The sequence below is a fragment of the Thunnus thynnus genome, chromosome 17 (assembly GCF_963924715.1).
Source record: "Thunnus thynnus chromosome 17, fThuThy2.1, whole genome shotgun sequence".
Lineage (NCBI taxonomy): Eukaryota > Metazoa > Chordata > Actinopteri > Scombriformes > Scombridae > Thunnus > Thunnus thynnus.
The window spans coordinates 15,218,690-15,235,647 of NC_089533.1; the positions used below are offsets into that span (position 1 = coordinate 15,218,690).

Here is a 16,958-nt window from a genome sequence, read left to right on the forward strand (position 1 = left end):
AAGAGTCTCGTCCAGAAGTCCTCATTGTTCAATCTGAAATGAGTCTTTTATGTTTCTGATTGTGTTGGAAAGCTACAGATGCAATTTTACAGCTTTGTGTTACAAGCGTGGAGCTCACTTCAATTCATTGGATGAATTATGTTTGGACAAATTGAATTAAAAAATAAGTAGTCTTGTTGCCTGTGTGATACTGTCGACAATGGTTAGCTTTCCTGCATGAGGGAAATTTATGCTCATCACTGAACTAAACACAGTGGACTGCAGCAATGAAACCTGGAGAGGCCAACGACAGTGTCCATAACTCACTTCATGGTGCAGAATGGCTCAATGTATATCACAGCAACCAGGTTATTAAATAAAGTTTAAATAGTCTTTGGTATGAGACATTGTATTCAGAAGCAATTCTGAAAGTAGATGATTTGCCAGAAATTAAATCCACACCATAATTACATGATAGTGTAATACGTATGATTTTGCAACAACTTCTCTGTTAAATTTGAATGGACTTTTTCATTTAAAGAAGAATAAGAACAATTTAACACACACAAATACAAAAAATACAACACAGACCAACCAATATGGCGTCTCTCTCTCTCCCTGATTCAACCACTTACATATTAAATGTAGAAATTAATAATAATATAATAATAAAAATCCTCCTTTTAATATTTTATTTGCTGACACACCATGTGGTTAGAAAGAAACAAACTCATCTATACATCAGAAAGTAAATTATGACAATATAGTTGTATTTTAAGTAAGTTACAAGTTACAAATTATTCTGATAATTTTCTCCTATATGTTAATCAATTTGCAATTCATTATTGAGGGATACAACCAAATATCACAGCAAAATCCAACTATGTCAGATATTAAAGGTAAAGTAACATTAAAGGATGGGTTCACATTTTAGAACAAAAGTCAGGTGCCTAAATGAACATTGAAATTGTTTTTTTCTTGCCATAATCATTCCTCCTGTTCATATGGGCCATTTCAAGATCCCTTCATAATGCACTTATAATGCAAGTGATGGGGACAAAAATCCACAAGCCTTCTTCTGTGCAAAAATGTTTATCCGAAGTTAATATGAAGCTTCAGTCATCCAAACTAGTCAAATCAAGTGGATATCTTTCAATCTTTTTAGTGCCAAAGTTCCTCTTTTTGTTACTATTTTTCCACCACAGCTCAACAGGGAAACACTGTCCAAGGAAACACAAAGAGGGAATTTGACTCAGTCAAGACCTAGTTTCTGGATGGGCCATGTATGGTCAATGTATCAAACTGTGGCCAATTTGTTAGAGGGACAGTCAGTGTTAGTGTCTATAATGTGAATTCCTGGATATCAAATGTTCATCTTCAATTTTCTGTAGTGGTCCCAGTAATATTTGTTGTTAAAGTGTACTGAAATAGCATATCACATGACATGCTTAGGCTAGTACCACATGCTCACAAAGACTTCTATCAAGCACAAATCAACTGAATGGAAATGGCAGCTACAAAGTTGTTACAGCACGTTTCACAACACAAATACTACATAAAGTAAAAATTGATGAAAAGGTAATACTGTTACTACTGTGAATACTGCTGTGACGTCAGGTGTGTTTCTGTTGTCAAACTCAGGGTAGATGGATCTTGCCTGAGTTTCTGACATGGAATTCCAACTTGAATGACCGTTCCATTGCACTTTTCCATGTCAGAGGTAATTTTTTTTCGAGTTTCGAGTACAATGGATTGCAGCATCAGTCTCACTGAAAGTAAGCTGTGCTCGGGGCTCCGCTGTAAACATCTCCTGAGAACGTAATAGAAACTGTTGGCACCAATTCATTTTGAAACAGCAACAGCCAACTAGGAAACTACAACACTGGGCCGACTGACCAATGGTGTAACTTCATCAATCAGTGAGTAAGTCAGTCAGTCAGTGACGGACAGACATTCGAGGTTATAGGTCAAAAAGACTGTAACTGTGGCAGATATCCACTTGATATGACTAACTCAGACTGCTGAAGCCACTTTTAAACACATTTTTGTACAAAATGACTGTGTGGACACAATGTGGATTTTGGCCTCCATCACTTACATCGAAAACTCATTTAAAGGGGATCTTTTAACAGCCGGTATGATCAGGAAGAATGATTACAGCGAGGAAAACCTCTTTCACTGTTCATTTGGGCACCTGACTGTTGTTTTGAGACAGACTTGAAAAATTGTGAACCTCTCCTTTAAAGGTGCATTTCGTTGAGTATAATCTCAGTATCGTTTGGGAGTCACGTGAGGGTTGATCAGTGATGAATGCTGACGCGCAGCACGGGCTTTGTAGTGGAGTTGAGATGGGATTATGACTACTGTCAATGTGAACTGAATATACGAAAACTTCCTGTTTTAAGATTCAAAATAAAGAAAAATGTTTGTGTCACACCCTTGAGTAAGCAGGACTGTTTTATTTGGAAGAGTAAAATGCCTTACATCCGGTATTGTTGTGGTTGCGTGACGCGCACTTGACGCAGCGGTGTCAACCACTCTGCCGATGCCAGTGGAGTGAAGGCGTATTTGGAGGGATAACGACAACACTGTGGGGTGAAAAAGACACCGCCGCTGCTACGGAGACACACACACCGCTCACTGACTGACGGGAACCGGAGGCGACTGAATAAGCGTAAATGGCCCAAAATTTTCCTAAAAGAAGACGCTGCCTGTGAGACAACCTGTGTATCAAATGTGTCCTGGAAATTAGGACGCGCGTTGGTCGCAAATTACACCTTTTTCGCACAACGGAAGTTTCTGTGACGGATTTTTTTGGGGAGATCTTGATTTATAGGCTGCTATTATGGACGAGGACAACCAAGGTATGATCTATTCAATGCAATTCATACTGCTGGTTTGTATTTCAGGGCAAACAGCCAATTCAATATAGGGAAACATGTGCCTCTGTAGCGTGCCATATTTCCCAATGGCATAATAATAACTGATAATAATAATGTTATTGATAGAGACTTTAGTTTATAATGACATGGAGTTAGTTTTATGCCAGGCACATACATTTATCTCATCTTCCCACAGTCATTTTTTCCACATCAGCATTTTCCTAGTAGAAATTACTGACGTGAAGTTGCCTCCTAAATGAACCGAGACCCACACACTCATATGTTATGATGTGTCAGGAGGCTGTCTTTGGTACCACATGTGTTAAGGTAGAAAAGACACTGAGAGGTCGATGATTAAGACTCAATAATCAGCTGTGGATGGATAAGCATAATGACTGACAAATGCAGCAGTGTCATATTAAAGTGTGAGTACTGTGGCCAGTAGACTTGTGTTTATCCAAGGCTTGTGTCACTCCCCAGCCCAACAGGTCCTCTCAGGGTCAGCCAAGCATAGCCATGAGACACGGATTCATTTATTGACTCATGGCAAAAGCTGAGTTTGTTTTAAGAATGTGTTGGCACAGATGTATCACTGCAACACGAGCCCACTGACCAAATCCACCCATAGTTCAGCAAACTCCCCCTAAGCCTTCTAATCATAAACTGAACTCAAAGTTTGTCAAGATTCATCCGTGCAGGTGAGAAACCATCAGTCATGTTGTCTCACCTCTGTTAGTCAGTCCCACTTGCTCACTGCATGCAGAGCTGCAGGATGTGACTATATATTGCACGCATGGCATACGGGCATAAAGCTGTCATTGTGCTGTGGAAGGCTGGCCCGGCCTCCAGCGGTGGCACACGTCAGCTGCACAGCCCCGCAGACAGACATATGGTGCTTTGATTCCAACAAGGGGTCGCTGACAACAGCCAGGAGGGTGTAAACACACATACACTTATAATCACACACATTGACGTGCACACGCAGTCATGTAGTTTTACTAATTCTAGTTTCATTTTTTCCCTTGTAGCACTGTTTGCAGTGGAGTTAGATGGATGGATGGATGGATCATGACCTAGTATGATAAGTGTGTTTGCGCATGTGAGCAAGTGCAAGTGTGTGTGATTTATGCCCCAGTCTGTCTTCTCATCTGGAATAAATATTGTCCTGTATGCTGCAGGGAAAGGAAGGCAGCAGACCTCCTTGTTTCTGTTTTGCTGTTTAGTTTTGTGTTGAACATTTTGGAACATTATCCACAAATTGCTACTTTTTATAAGAACAAGTTAGCACCTACACACACCCACACGTGCGCCCACAGCAGAGCTGGGCGCTTGGGGGATAGCGGAACAAAGTAGAGAGTGAGCCATCATCTGTGACACTCACTCCTCAGAAAGGGACACTTTGCCAAGCCACAACTGGTGTGAGAGGGAGGACAGAATGAGATAGTGAGGTGTCACAGAGAGGCGGGAGTATGGAAATAACATGTGATCACAAAAAGTGAGCGTGAGACACGATTATAGTAGCAGCGATGGTGTGATGTTTGAGAGGGAATGAGGGAGTGAGACAGGAGATATGTGTATGTATGTATGTGTGTGTGTGTGTGTGTGTGTGTGTGTGTGTGTGTGTGTGTGAGGAGGGGATAAAGGGGGTGGGATGAAGTGCCAGAGCAAAGTTGGAAAATGGCCAAAAAGGTATGGAGCACTGCCAGTGAACGACAGCGAGGGAGAGTGGCGGTGAACTAGATACTCGTACTGAATCCAGTGTATTACAGGAGTTTCTTTCAATAGAAGTTGCTTTGTTCTGTCATAATTAACTCACTGAGCAGCGAGTGGGCTCCGGCCATCCGTAACCTTCCATCAAACCAGGTCATACCTTTCATGAGGATTCAGTTTCCATTTCTTTTCCATCTCCCTCTTTATATGTTTTTTTTTCATTTTCACCTGCTTGATATCTTCTTTGTGTTGGAAAAAGAGACCTATACAATACAAATAATCTGACATGTACATTTTGCTTGTTGGATTCTTTATTTTCACATATCTATTGTGTTTTTTGTGTGTTTTTTTTCTCCTATCAGTCACTTTTCTGCAACCTCGTGGAAGAATGTAGGGACTGGTCTTTGCACAGTTGGCCGTACTGTACGAGGCTTAGAGAAAACGGGTCTATAGTAATCCATCTGACACGCATGACAACGGTCAACAATACAGTGCCTTCTGCCACAATACTTGTTCAATGGACAATGGGCCAACAAGAGCCCACAGTGAAGCCTGTCTGACTGTGCAGACTGAGTGTAACACATTCTCGTTTTGCATGACTGACTCTGACAGTATATCCCATCTACACCTATCTCTGTCTCCCCTGCTTCTGTGTAAAGTGGAATTTTTGTTGGTTTGCAAGCTGACAAGCTGTATGTACATACTGTTCGACGGCGACTACATGAATGATGCCCATATGGTATGAATCAGAGCATTTATGCTAGACACTGGCTTCACAGCACGCCTTGTGACGGCTCGCGAGTTTGGCTTCAGACCACTCTATTTACACACTGTGAAAACCAGCCATTTAAACTTGGCAGTTCAGAGTGTGAGTGTGTGGTCTGTGGGGTTATGGCACACTGCAGCCCAACTCAGGCGAGGAGAGACCCACACGACACGCTGGGTTTTTTGAGATCTCGGAGCATTCATCTGCCGGCCGCAGGACAGCGCCAGCTACGTTCAGGATTTGTCTTTTGGGCTTTGGAGTGGATTTGCAGCTGCTGTCTTTCTCTCCACAGCCCACACGCTGCGAAGTGGCCAAGAGAGGAGCGCCCCAAAGTCTTCATGGAGCACAGGAACAAATCATGCTTTGATAGTACTCACCTCTTAGTGGTATCCAGGCTGAATATCTTCCCTCTCCATCTCTTTTTTTGACTTTTCTTTGAGAAGAGCCACCTGGTTCACCTGTAATGCAGATATCTATGGAGAATTGTGGCTTTCAGGGGAGCTGGGAGGCTGTGGATGTTTATTCCAAGCTGGAGGTGGTTTGGGCAGGCAATAAGGGTCCGCACACAGCATGAGTGACGCAAAAAAACCTGAGGGCCTTGCAGGATGTCAGGGAGCAGCAGTGGGATGGTGTGGAAGGGACCCAGTACTCCACAAAGTTGACCTCCCACAAAAAGGCCCTGGCAATAACACTGCAATAACAAAATAGTTTTGGCACCAGTGAACCAGGTCCAAAGAGTATATTTTGTAAAGTATATTTTGTCACACAGTGAAACATTGGGCTTCTGCAGGATTAAGGTTTCAAACTTTCAAACTTCCCCTCACAACGCCCACAATTTGCAAATTTGACATGAGGATGTTGCTGTTTGTCCCTTGTGAATGTGCTTTGTTTTCCTGGCTGGGGCGAAACAGGTTTCACCCACTTGTAGCCGCAGGAACACTCTGTATCTTTCCTGTATCGTCTGCAAGGCTGATGGTGATAGTTGCATCTGGCTGGCAGGAGAGCTCTGCACTGGTATGAATCTGAGTCCTGAACCCAACCTGTACACATGTCTTTAAATTCCAACCTGGCTAAACCTGACTGGTACTGCCAAGTTTGAAACCAGAATTTGATCTGAGACCCAAAGCTATATATTTATACACAAAATAATTTATTTGGATCATTTATTTTATCATATTCATGTTTTAAAATGTTATATTCATGTCATCTAACAACTCAGGAGGGTTGTATGATAACTGAGTTGGACGTATGAGCATTTAAAATACTGTGCATTTACACAATTACAACATATCAATTAAATTTGGCTTTAATTACATTGAACACATCTGTGTTATGGAGTGTCAAGTCAGATATGTCCGAGCTTCGGAAGAATCCCAGTTTCTCAGTCGTAATTACGACTTGTATGTTGACGTGAGTCAAGTCAGAAACTTGTAATAACTGTAACTCCAATATGACATGACTGCGGCAAATTGTTTTACTATTAATGTGCTATACAAATAAAGTTTGATTGATTGATATTAGCTTTATTTCAGCTGTTACTGACTTTTGGTCTGCTGGACTAATGCAAATGCTTTGGCAACACTCAGTCTCTTCACCTCTTTGCTCTGAGTATTGTGTATATTTTCAACACATGACACACATGAACGGCACAGAAATTTCTGAATAAATTATTTTTGAAAACAACCAAACCAGAACCCAGGTTTGATTATTTTTTGAATTGTCTCAGCGAGTCATAACTTAATATCTCCACCACCACTCCTCTGGTGTCTCAGGTGTGTCGCATCAGTGGTTAATTACGAGTCAGACCACCCCCCCTATAAGTGACATCAGCAACAGGCCTTTTTCACTGCAGACACAGGTGTGACTAATACCATTAAAGATGTGCCGTGACAGTGTGACAGCGAGCCAGCATGTGCAATATGAGGACCCTGAAACTGAAGCCGCTAAATGAAAATCAACCATTTCTACACCTGTGCTTTTCCTACTATGACATCTCACACTGTCTCTCAGGAAAAGGCCTGTCTCTCTTAGGATAAAGCTATATTCCCATGTCTCTCGGTCTCTCTGTCTCCACCAGTGTGACTCACCTCTGTCAAAGAGTGTTTCCTCTGTTTTGACTGCTCTGCGCTCTCACTGCTTTCACACACTGGAGGCTAGGCACAAGCGGGCTAGCTCACCACGGCTCAGTAACTGTTTTGAGAAGTGAATGGCAAGATAGAGAGGATGTGGCTCTTGTGTGTGGCTCGACGTTACTTTATAGGCTGAAGTCTGTGTGCGTGTTTCATCTTTGACAAAAAAAGGTCACTGAACACAGAGGGCCCTTGTTGAGTTGCCTCCCAGAATATCAGATAGCATGTTACATTTACCCATGACATCCTCTCAGTGAGTGAAATTGGACTCAACAGACATTGCGCCAGACAGGCCCATATGGAAGTCAACTTTTCTGGATTTGGGCTACTTCCGTACATGATCTGCTTGGATCAATAAGAGCTACATTTCAAGAGAACATGAGGCGTTCATGCAAATCCTCTTGGACCTCCTCTCTGTTTTCTCTGCCTTTTGTTTGAAGTACTTTTTCTAAGTGGCTGATGGCGAAAGTGTTATTTTTTTGTCTGAAGCAGAGAAGGGGTTTTTCAAGAAAGTTTCCAGTTTCCTCTTAGTCTAACAGACAATGTGGCGCGTTAAAGGTCTACTGCTCAACAGACTCACAGATTGAGAGGAGACATGAGGCAAATGAATGCGATTTCTGTCCTCTTTAGAAAGAAAAATCAGAGCGTGTTAAAGGTCCCATGAGTCTGAAGTCATGTGGTCAAGTGAATTTCAGGCAGAGAACGTCCTGCTCCACTTGGGCTTTTGTGGGAGTCTGGGTTCATGGCTTCCATTAACGTGTGTGTGGTTCAGGTCTGTCGGAAAGGGAAGAGAGGGCCGAGCAGAGTGGACAGGAAAAGGGAGGGTTGGAACAATTATGTAAGCGCACAAAGATTGTTTGACCTGCTGAAGGTGCAGGAAAAAGGTGTATCCCCCCTCTGACTGCCAGTACATCCAGTGCTTCACACTCTGAAAACACAACACGCTCCCCTCTGGGTTTCTACTTTTCTCTCCTAATATCATGTGTTTCTTTCAACTTTGAGAATCCAGATCTGGTTTTCTCTTCATCTATTAATCAGTTAAGACTTTTCTGAACACACAGGGTGATTGTAAAGTGATGTGATAGTTCATGTGGGAACCCTTTCCTCTGTAGAGGGATTTTAACATCTCTGCCTTATTGTTCCAATGAACTTTCCTTTCCATTGTCTGCTTATTCACTGGCTCTTTTCTTTTTAATACTTACATTTTTGTTGGGTTTTCAGATGTGCAACATGTGACCGTAGCACAGTTACTACATATTTAAACAGTATTCTTACTTTTTTGGTATCATAATTCATGTAAATGGTCAAATTTTCCCTATTTTGGTCAAAAATATTTCCCCTCTCAAGATTTCTTGATAAATACCAAACCATTGCTCTTTCCTTTGAGTTTTAGCCTTACACCGGGGTCTTGTTACAGCTTTTCTGCTGGCGACCATTTTTGTCAGGTATCTGTCTCTTCCTCATATAGCCTCCTCATTGTTTCTTGAATACATCACAGCACAGTTGTCTGGAATAGCATATCCCATAATGTCTCTTATGGGTGCCTTTACATTATTCCAGAATATCCAGTCTTTGTTATCGGCCTCATTCTCCCTTCCAGCGCACTACTGAATACAAGTGAACTATCAAAACCCATACTCCGGTGCACCTTTGTATTTAGCTCTGTAGCCCACAAGTCTTGGACATCTCTTCTCTGTCCTGTTCCAAAAAGGGTGTGTGCTGTGTGTGTGTGTGTTTGTCTGCGTAAAGCATCTGGCTGGCCTCCAGCCTCTTTCAGCCCTCTCGCCCCCCCCCCCCCGGGGCTCGTGGCCCTGCCACTCCACTGCCAACCCACTTTTTAAGAAGGGATTTGTAACACTCTGTGACTTATTCAGGGGGGTCAATGTGTCAATAAACTACTACAGCACATCCTCAGTCTTTGCAATAACTGTTTTTTTTTTTTGTTCTTTCTGCAAAATGTGCATGTTTCCACCCCCTGCCCCCGCTCCGTTTTTGCTGTAAGATGCTGCTGCATCATGCAAAATTCATTCTCCTTTCATAGGGAGAGAGGATGAGCTGTGACTGCACCGCCGGTGCTGTGAAGAAGGCTGAGGTTGTTGCAATCATGTAGTCTTTCCCTCAACGTTCCCCCATCATTGGCACCATGCCATTCAGAATGGCAGCAGCGCTCTGCTCATTGCTGAGAAATGCTACAAAGAGCACAGCAGAATGACCATGTGACACACTCTTGAACAACCTGTCAGTGTGTATATGCGCATGCGCGTCTGTGTGTGCCTGTGACAGTGTGTTTGTACAGTAAGTCGGTTTGTATATGTTTAGGAGAGAGAGATGGAGATGGAGACATGCAGCAATGGCACAGATTCAAAGAGAGACTGATAGGGAGGTGGATGCTGCAGTCACATAGTGTGTAGAGTCAGATACTCAAAGTAGGTTAGTGGTGCAAGGCTCAGCCCAGCTGTGTATACTTCATGCCTCTCTACTTCCACTATTTCACTTGTGGAGGCATGTATGTGTGTAGGAATGTGCATGCATGATTGTGTGTGTGTGTGTGTGTGTGTGTGTGTGTGTATCTCTTTATATGGTGTTCATGCATGCTCACACAGAGGATTAGTGTGGGCCGCGAGCCCTCTCCAAGTGCAGACAAATGGAGGAGATCAAGTGGGGAGGGATATGGATGACAGTTAGTGGATTATAGGTCAGGGGCTTGGGCTGCTCACTGTCACTTCCCGACTGGAGTGCTGGAAAACACACATATATATATATATATACACACACACACATATGCAGTATATATAAACAGGATTCAAACTTGACAAAAAGGCAGCCGTGAAAGAAAAAAGAAGAGCGGAAAAAGAGAGGTGCCTTCCCCTTGTGTTTTCTATTCCTGACACAGGGATAGTCATGCGATTTATAGTGTGATATGTCACCAGGTGTGTGTCTTTTCCTCTGCCCTGACCCTTGAATTGTTACGTCTAAATTGTTTTCAGCAATAGGATGGCAATTGTTTTGGTAGTGGGGACTGTGAAATCTAAAATGAATGTTCTTGACAGAGAAGGTCAGGGCGACCGGCTCCAGAATAGCCCACAAGGGTATCGATAACCAGGTCTTTCTACAGGGACAATGGCAGCCTGACTCATGGTCGCACTTGAGGTGATTTTAAACACCCTCTACTGCTATAAACACACACACACTTTCTCTTCCTGTCCACATCTTCACATCCACAACCCATAACTCATGATGCATCAATGTCAGCGCTCCCAGTGATGATGATCAGGTATGATTGATAATCTGGTGTGGCTTTGAGTGGGTCATGACCACTGCACACACACATAAAGTGGCCCAGGATGTGTCTCAGAGGGTGAGTGATTCACAGGTTCCTTCATACATGTATTTAATCTCTTTGTTGACCTCTGTCATGTTGAGTTTCTGTCATCATCGGTGGGTACATACACCATATCTAACCCCACATGAATATTTTTTCAATTTTTGTCTCTTGAAAATATAAAGTGGTCAGAGGAACATGATGCAAATGCTCTATTATTAATCTCCACATGCCTAAACTGACGCAATAATGAGTAATTATTGTTTTTTCCCTCTGGGAAATGTCAGTCAGTGATATTGAAAACATAAGCAGCTCTCCATTGCTGAAACTCCCAAGAGATCTGTGGTTGTCATACATGCCTGCGAGCTGTCAAGAGGTCATACATGTGCTTTAGTTTCATGGTAAAACATTGGACTGCCAGCAGTCATCACTCCGTGCAGGAGCCTTAGAGGAGGAGGAACTTGAGCTGCACGTTTTCTGTTAGTTTTCAGATGAGAACAGCTGATATTCAAATGCCTGACATGGAAAAAGTTCAAACGTTTCATGAACTTATATGTGAAGAGCTCCTGTATTCCTGCCAGCCCCATCGTGTCTGCCCTGTTGCTATTTTTGTCTTTCACGTCCTGTATTCAGCTTACTGTTGGTTAAAATAACTTTTTAATTTTTTAATAAAATGATAAGTAGGTCTACTACACCCCCCCAAAAAAAACACCTGGCAAGGAAGCAGGCAGTTAAAACTTTTAAAATATTTGTTAATCTAACGCATTGATTATGAAGTGATTCTTTTGCTAATAGCTTATTGATTAAGTGGTATTTCCATCTACTTTTAGCTATCCCTTACATTTCCCTAAGGGCATGTTCTCTTTGTAATTTGTTGGTGTCATGTTAAGCTGACTTTACAATACACCCCTGATATTTGACCCATGCCAGGCAAATTAGAGCACATACTAAAATAATTGAGTATTGAGAGGATATTGATGCAGTGTCCATAGGGAAGGTTCATCAAATCTCGATTGATCTTGTTCATTTAGCTACATTTTTACTAATGGATTTGGCCATTAATGCCATGCTAAAGCTGCAAGGACTAAACCTATAAGGTCACTCCACATCTCTGCATTCATGCATCTGAGTTTCACCTGCTTCTGTAGGAAAAACAAGTCTGCTCCTCTGGGAGATGATGCAAGAATCAGAACTGATGTTTACTTCTAATCAGTGCTCAAGTAGTGAGATTTAAGATAAAAGGTTAAGTAAAAGGTTCTTGTGTTCAGAGGCCTATAATGTGGAAAACCCCTTCATGCAGAACCTGGGGAGGAGTGATGATCTGACCCGAACTGCCCACATTTTCTGTGTAATAAAGAAATCCTGGCTCAGGTTTTAATTCTGTTATGAACTCCCTTTCTCTGTCTCCTCCTCCTCATCCGCCTCTTCTTCTTCCTGCTGTCTGGGAACAACAAAAGCAGAAGTCCTACTTGGCAGCTGGATCGTCTCTTCATCTTTCTGTCTCTTTCTCTCTTGGTCTATCGTGTATCTCTGCTCTACTCTTTTCCATAGTTAAGGCCCAATATAAACAACAGTATTGCTCCCTCCTCCGTCTGCCTGTCACGTACAAGTCCTGTCTGCTCAGGGCCGCCGTATCAGACTGTGGGCCAGTGAGACACTACAGTTATTTCCTGAGTGAGTCAGTCAGGACTGTGGGGGTCCTTACAGAGGCCCTGCTAAGAGTATCTTGAAGACTTGTATGTCCTGACAGAGTATACAACCTCACAGCTGTGTTGCCAGGTTTACTCAAGATGCAACGTATTATTGTGTTGACTATGTGAGCAGTTTATCCAAAGAGCAGTTTTACTTTCTTTGCTTTTTACAGTCTTGTCCAGTATTTCATATGGAAAAAAGCAAAGATTAGAGAAACAACACTAAGCAGGAATTCAGACCAAAAACAAGCCTGTGTTAAAACATAGCAGGGAGCTGTGTTGGCTGAGGTGTGTTGTTTCAGGTACCAGCAAGACATGAACTACGATCCAGGAAGTCCAGCTTGAGTGACAGATCCATAAATTTGAAGCCTCATCAGACACCAAAACACTGCACAGTGTTTTATAATACTTAAAGACAGGATCTTACATCTCTGGAATGTTATCAGTGTAGAAACTATTTTATGTTTTGTTGTTACTGTCCTGTGATCAGTCGTGCATGGTGGAAGGAAAGGTGACATTGTGTGGGGTGTGGTGATATTATAAAAGGAGTTGGAAGCATTGCAGTCATTTCAACAGATCTAGCTTTACATCCAGCGAAATGAAAATCCTTCAGGGCTTAGTTTGACCCCACACATGCAAACTTCCTCACTTGGGAGTTGGTGTTATTGTGTAGCAGTTAAACCACTGGCCAATTAGGAAAGCTGTTGTCTAGACATAGTGTGAGATTATCAAGAACATTAAGTACAACACGATGGAGAAGAAAAAACAAAGCTGCGGTGAGGTAAATCTCAAACATACCTTTACTATGACTGTCAACCTGAAGATTGTGTATGAGGTAAATGGCAAGCTGTCGTGATCACCATCTCCCTTTCAAAGTTCTTTGCCTAGTTTTTACTTCCTTTTGAGAAAGCAGACACATAGTGAAAGTCTGGGTACGATGGAGACTGTGATAAGATAAGAAAATGTCTCAGTTTTTACAACAACAAATGGCCTGGTCGTTTATCAGTTGCAAAACATGCAAAAGTGTGGTAAAAATATGCATTTAGTAGGAATAATTTAGTACTTTGCTGTAGAGGTAATGACGCGTGAGGTAAGATCAACAAACATAATGAAAGACCATCTCTGCTTGCAGTCAGGTTCATAATTGAGCAAACATAAAGAACAACGAACCCTACTGCCAAAACGATTCAACAAATTTGTCTGACGCTTGCTGATTTATGATGTCCCAAAAGTAAACCAATCAGAGGCCATTTTTTCAAGTCCAAAGGGAAGAAGAAACATTTATTTTAGAGTGAAATTAGGCAAAAGCAGTACTTGTTCATGAATAAGTGACTGTAACTAGTGGGTTCTGTGAAGAGACTGTGTTCAAGTGTTGCTTCAAGGGATTGTGTTAGAGGTTTTTGGAGGCTTTGAAGAATCAAACGGCCACGTTGTGTTTGATGTAACCTCTGATTTTCCGTTGTAATCTAATTTTCATAAAGGGGGTGTTGTGAATGTCTCTTCTGAGATGAGAGCTAACAACAAGTGACTGCTGCAGACTTTCTTTAAGGTGAACAAACAGTTTGCATTTGACAGGCCTTTCTGGGACACTGAGTGACTAAAGTTAACATGGATCACATTCATCAACCAGAAGTTAATGCTGATTCATGCACTGTGTATCAGATATTTTACACCAAGTATTGCCTCCAAAGATAATAGCATGGTTTTCACATCAGATGTGTTCACCAGTCTGAAAGCAGCATTCGTCCATCCTGAAGAGACATGTGGGAAGTTGTTGTCTCCATTTCTACAGATGACGGTGAAACCTTTCAACTTCTTTTGTTTTTGCCCACCAATTTGGTCCAAACTGAAATATCTCCACATCTACTGGATGGATTGTCATTAAATTTAATTGGTGCAGACGTTTCTGGTCTGCAGAGGATGAAACCTACTGATTTTGCTGATTCTGACTTTTCTCGTAAACCCACCACTTATTGTGTGAAATATCTCAACAACTGGATGGTTTGGCACAAAATTTTGTATTGACATTCATATCCCCCGCAGGATGAATTTAAATAATATAACAATAACATCATCTGGTTAAAATTTCAGTTTGTCCAATACTATGGTTTATGACTAAATACCTGCAAAACTAATGACATTCAAATCAGCTTTGTGTACTTTGTGTTTAGTGCCAATAAGCAAAATGTTAGCATGCTAACACAGTAAACTGTGATGGTAAATATACAACATACCTGTATGTTATGAGCATGTTAGCATGCTGACATTAGCATTTAGCTTAAAGGGAAACTTTGCATTTCCCCTGTGTTCGGTAAACACACCATCAGTAGTTGATTGGACGGGACCGCACACAATGCATTCTGGTTGTTGTAGGATTCCCCCTTAAGAGCGATATGAGGAATCTACAGCCTTTTTCTCAGTTTCTCTAGTCATAGGGCATCAATTTCAAAAATAATTGCACGTTTCTACTACATAGGTGACCTAGTTTTAAGAAATCATCATATTCACAGTGGTGAATTTTCCCTTTAAAGCACCACTGTGACTCTGGTCTTATTTTATTGATTGACCTCTGTGAAAGCGGAAAAGCAAGGGGCTGATGGGGAAAAAAGTTAAATATTGAGGTGGTCATCTTTGAACAAAGCACCCAAGATTTTTATTTGGGAGTGTTTTACTGACGAAATAAGACATAAATCATAATGCTGGTGAAATCAATACTATTATATCAAGCATTATGAGGCAAGTTGGAAACGAGGTCAAAATTGTCAGTGTTTATTAATGTGAAGGGAGGTATCTGAAGATAGTGACCATTGTGGAAGAATATTTTGGCCGATCTGTGTTCCTTTTGAGGGGAGAATTTTCTCTAACTTTTACTCCAGTATATGCAGTTAGATATAGTGGGCACTCTATGTTTGATTTTTGAGTCATTCCTAATAAAAATAGTAAAAGGACACAATCATAGATGCTAATCTAATGTTTGCAATAGTGAGGATGAAACCTCAGAGTATATAAAAGTGACTCAGTGAAGTGGACAGTAAGCACTATAGACTGGAGTGGCTGCTACTCCAGCCTCATAAAAGTTGTAGCCGATGCTCACAAGGTGAGCGGACTGTATTTGAAACAAGTGCACTCTGCTGCTGTTGTGGTGCCCTCGTTGTTGCTGATCTGATGTGAAATGCTGACCAATACCCCATCATCATCGTAATAAATATCCAAAAGGCTTTGTGAAGCAAATATGGGCCTTTTGATATCTACAAGTGCTGACGTGAGAACAGTGTTCTCCAGGTGAAATGAGGAAAGCAGCTGTGCGTGTCTGTGTATGTGTGTCTGTGTTAGACAGAAAGAAAAAGGGAGCAGAAGCAGACGAGCAGAGAGTTTTAAAAAATAAAAAAGCTAGGAAGTGGATAGAAAGAAGGGATGAGAGAGGAGGTGTATAGAGAGCTAGTTAGACCAGACTGGGCGGTTGCAGTAGGAGGAATGTGGGCTATTTCCATACCACTACTGTCATCTGTCAAGAGGCAGGAGCTGTCAAAGAGCCTGTCAGTGCGTGAATGTGTTTGTGTGTGTGTGTGTGTGTGTGTGTGTGTTCCTGTGTGTTTGAGCATGCTTGAGAGCTGTGAGTAGGAGTAACGCCGAGGGGGAAAAACAATACACACCTACCAGCCACAATTGCAGCTTACATGAGCTTGAAAAAAGTGGCTAAAAGCAGTGTAACTGTGAAGCTCTTACAACAATCTACAGCACTAATACTCACTGATCATAACAAGGACATCTCTGCTGATGGCATGTCAGTCATCATGGGAACTGGAGAGAGGAAAAGGCAATGTGGTATGTATTTTAGCAAACTTAATAAGATTTGTGAAAGGATTTTTTAAAATCAGATTGAGGTGTCATATTTTAACCTGTAGCGCTGTGATATGGACAGGTTCTATACACTGAAATGAATGGGAACAGTGGGCCACCAAGGTTGCAAATATTTACAGCAACCAGAATTTGGTGTTGACTGTATCATGAAGTTGTGTAAGTGCTCGTTAATTAGCTTGTGGTGGGAATGGCCTCATGTTTACATGGTTGCTATTGTAACGGGAAGACCAGCCCAGTGGTCTTAATCACAGCAGACATCCCCTCTATTGTCCTGCTACCAGCCTGGTGAAAATCAGGAAGTGTTTCACTGACTGCATTTTCTCGTTTGTTGTTGGTTTTTTGTCGTCTTTTTGCCTGAGATTGTAGTGGAAAACACAGGTTTTATCAAGTAAGCTTTAGCAGAAAGTTGAATAAAGTGGTTTTAGCTCCTTAAATCATGTATATTTACATACAGCACACTTTATACAGTGTGCTTTATCTGCAGTAAGTTTTGCTAGATGTGCTGCTGTTGGTTTCTGTTTGGTATGGAAATTCACTAGCTTCAAATTTGCATTGATTGCAAGATCAGATGTCTGCTGCTCTTTATGGTTTCTTCAGTGGACCCAAAGTTTCAGTGGA

General features: G+C 41.8%; 1 protein-coding gene across 2 annotated transcripts in view; it reads left to right on the forward strand.

Annotated features, from left to right (window-relative positions):
• Nucleotides 1–2,518: 2,518 nt before the first annotated feature.
• Nucleotides 2,519–16,958, forward strand: part of cyth3b (cytohesin 3b) — a 36,163-nt gene continuing 21,723 nt past the window's right edge. The window contains exon 1 of one of the 2 annotated variants that reach the window (XM_067615882.1): nt 2,519–2,843. In XM_067615882.1, coding sequence (XP_067471983.1) covers nt 2,825–2,843 — 19 coding nt within the window. In that variant the 5' untranslated portion in view covers nt 2,519–2,824. Of the gene's footprint in view, nt 2,844–16,061; nt 16,305–16,958 lie in introns of those variants that run through there. The other variant, XM_067615881.1, reaches the window with a different exon arrangement.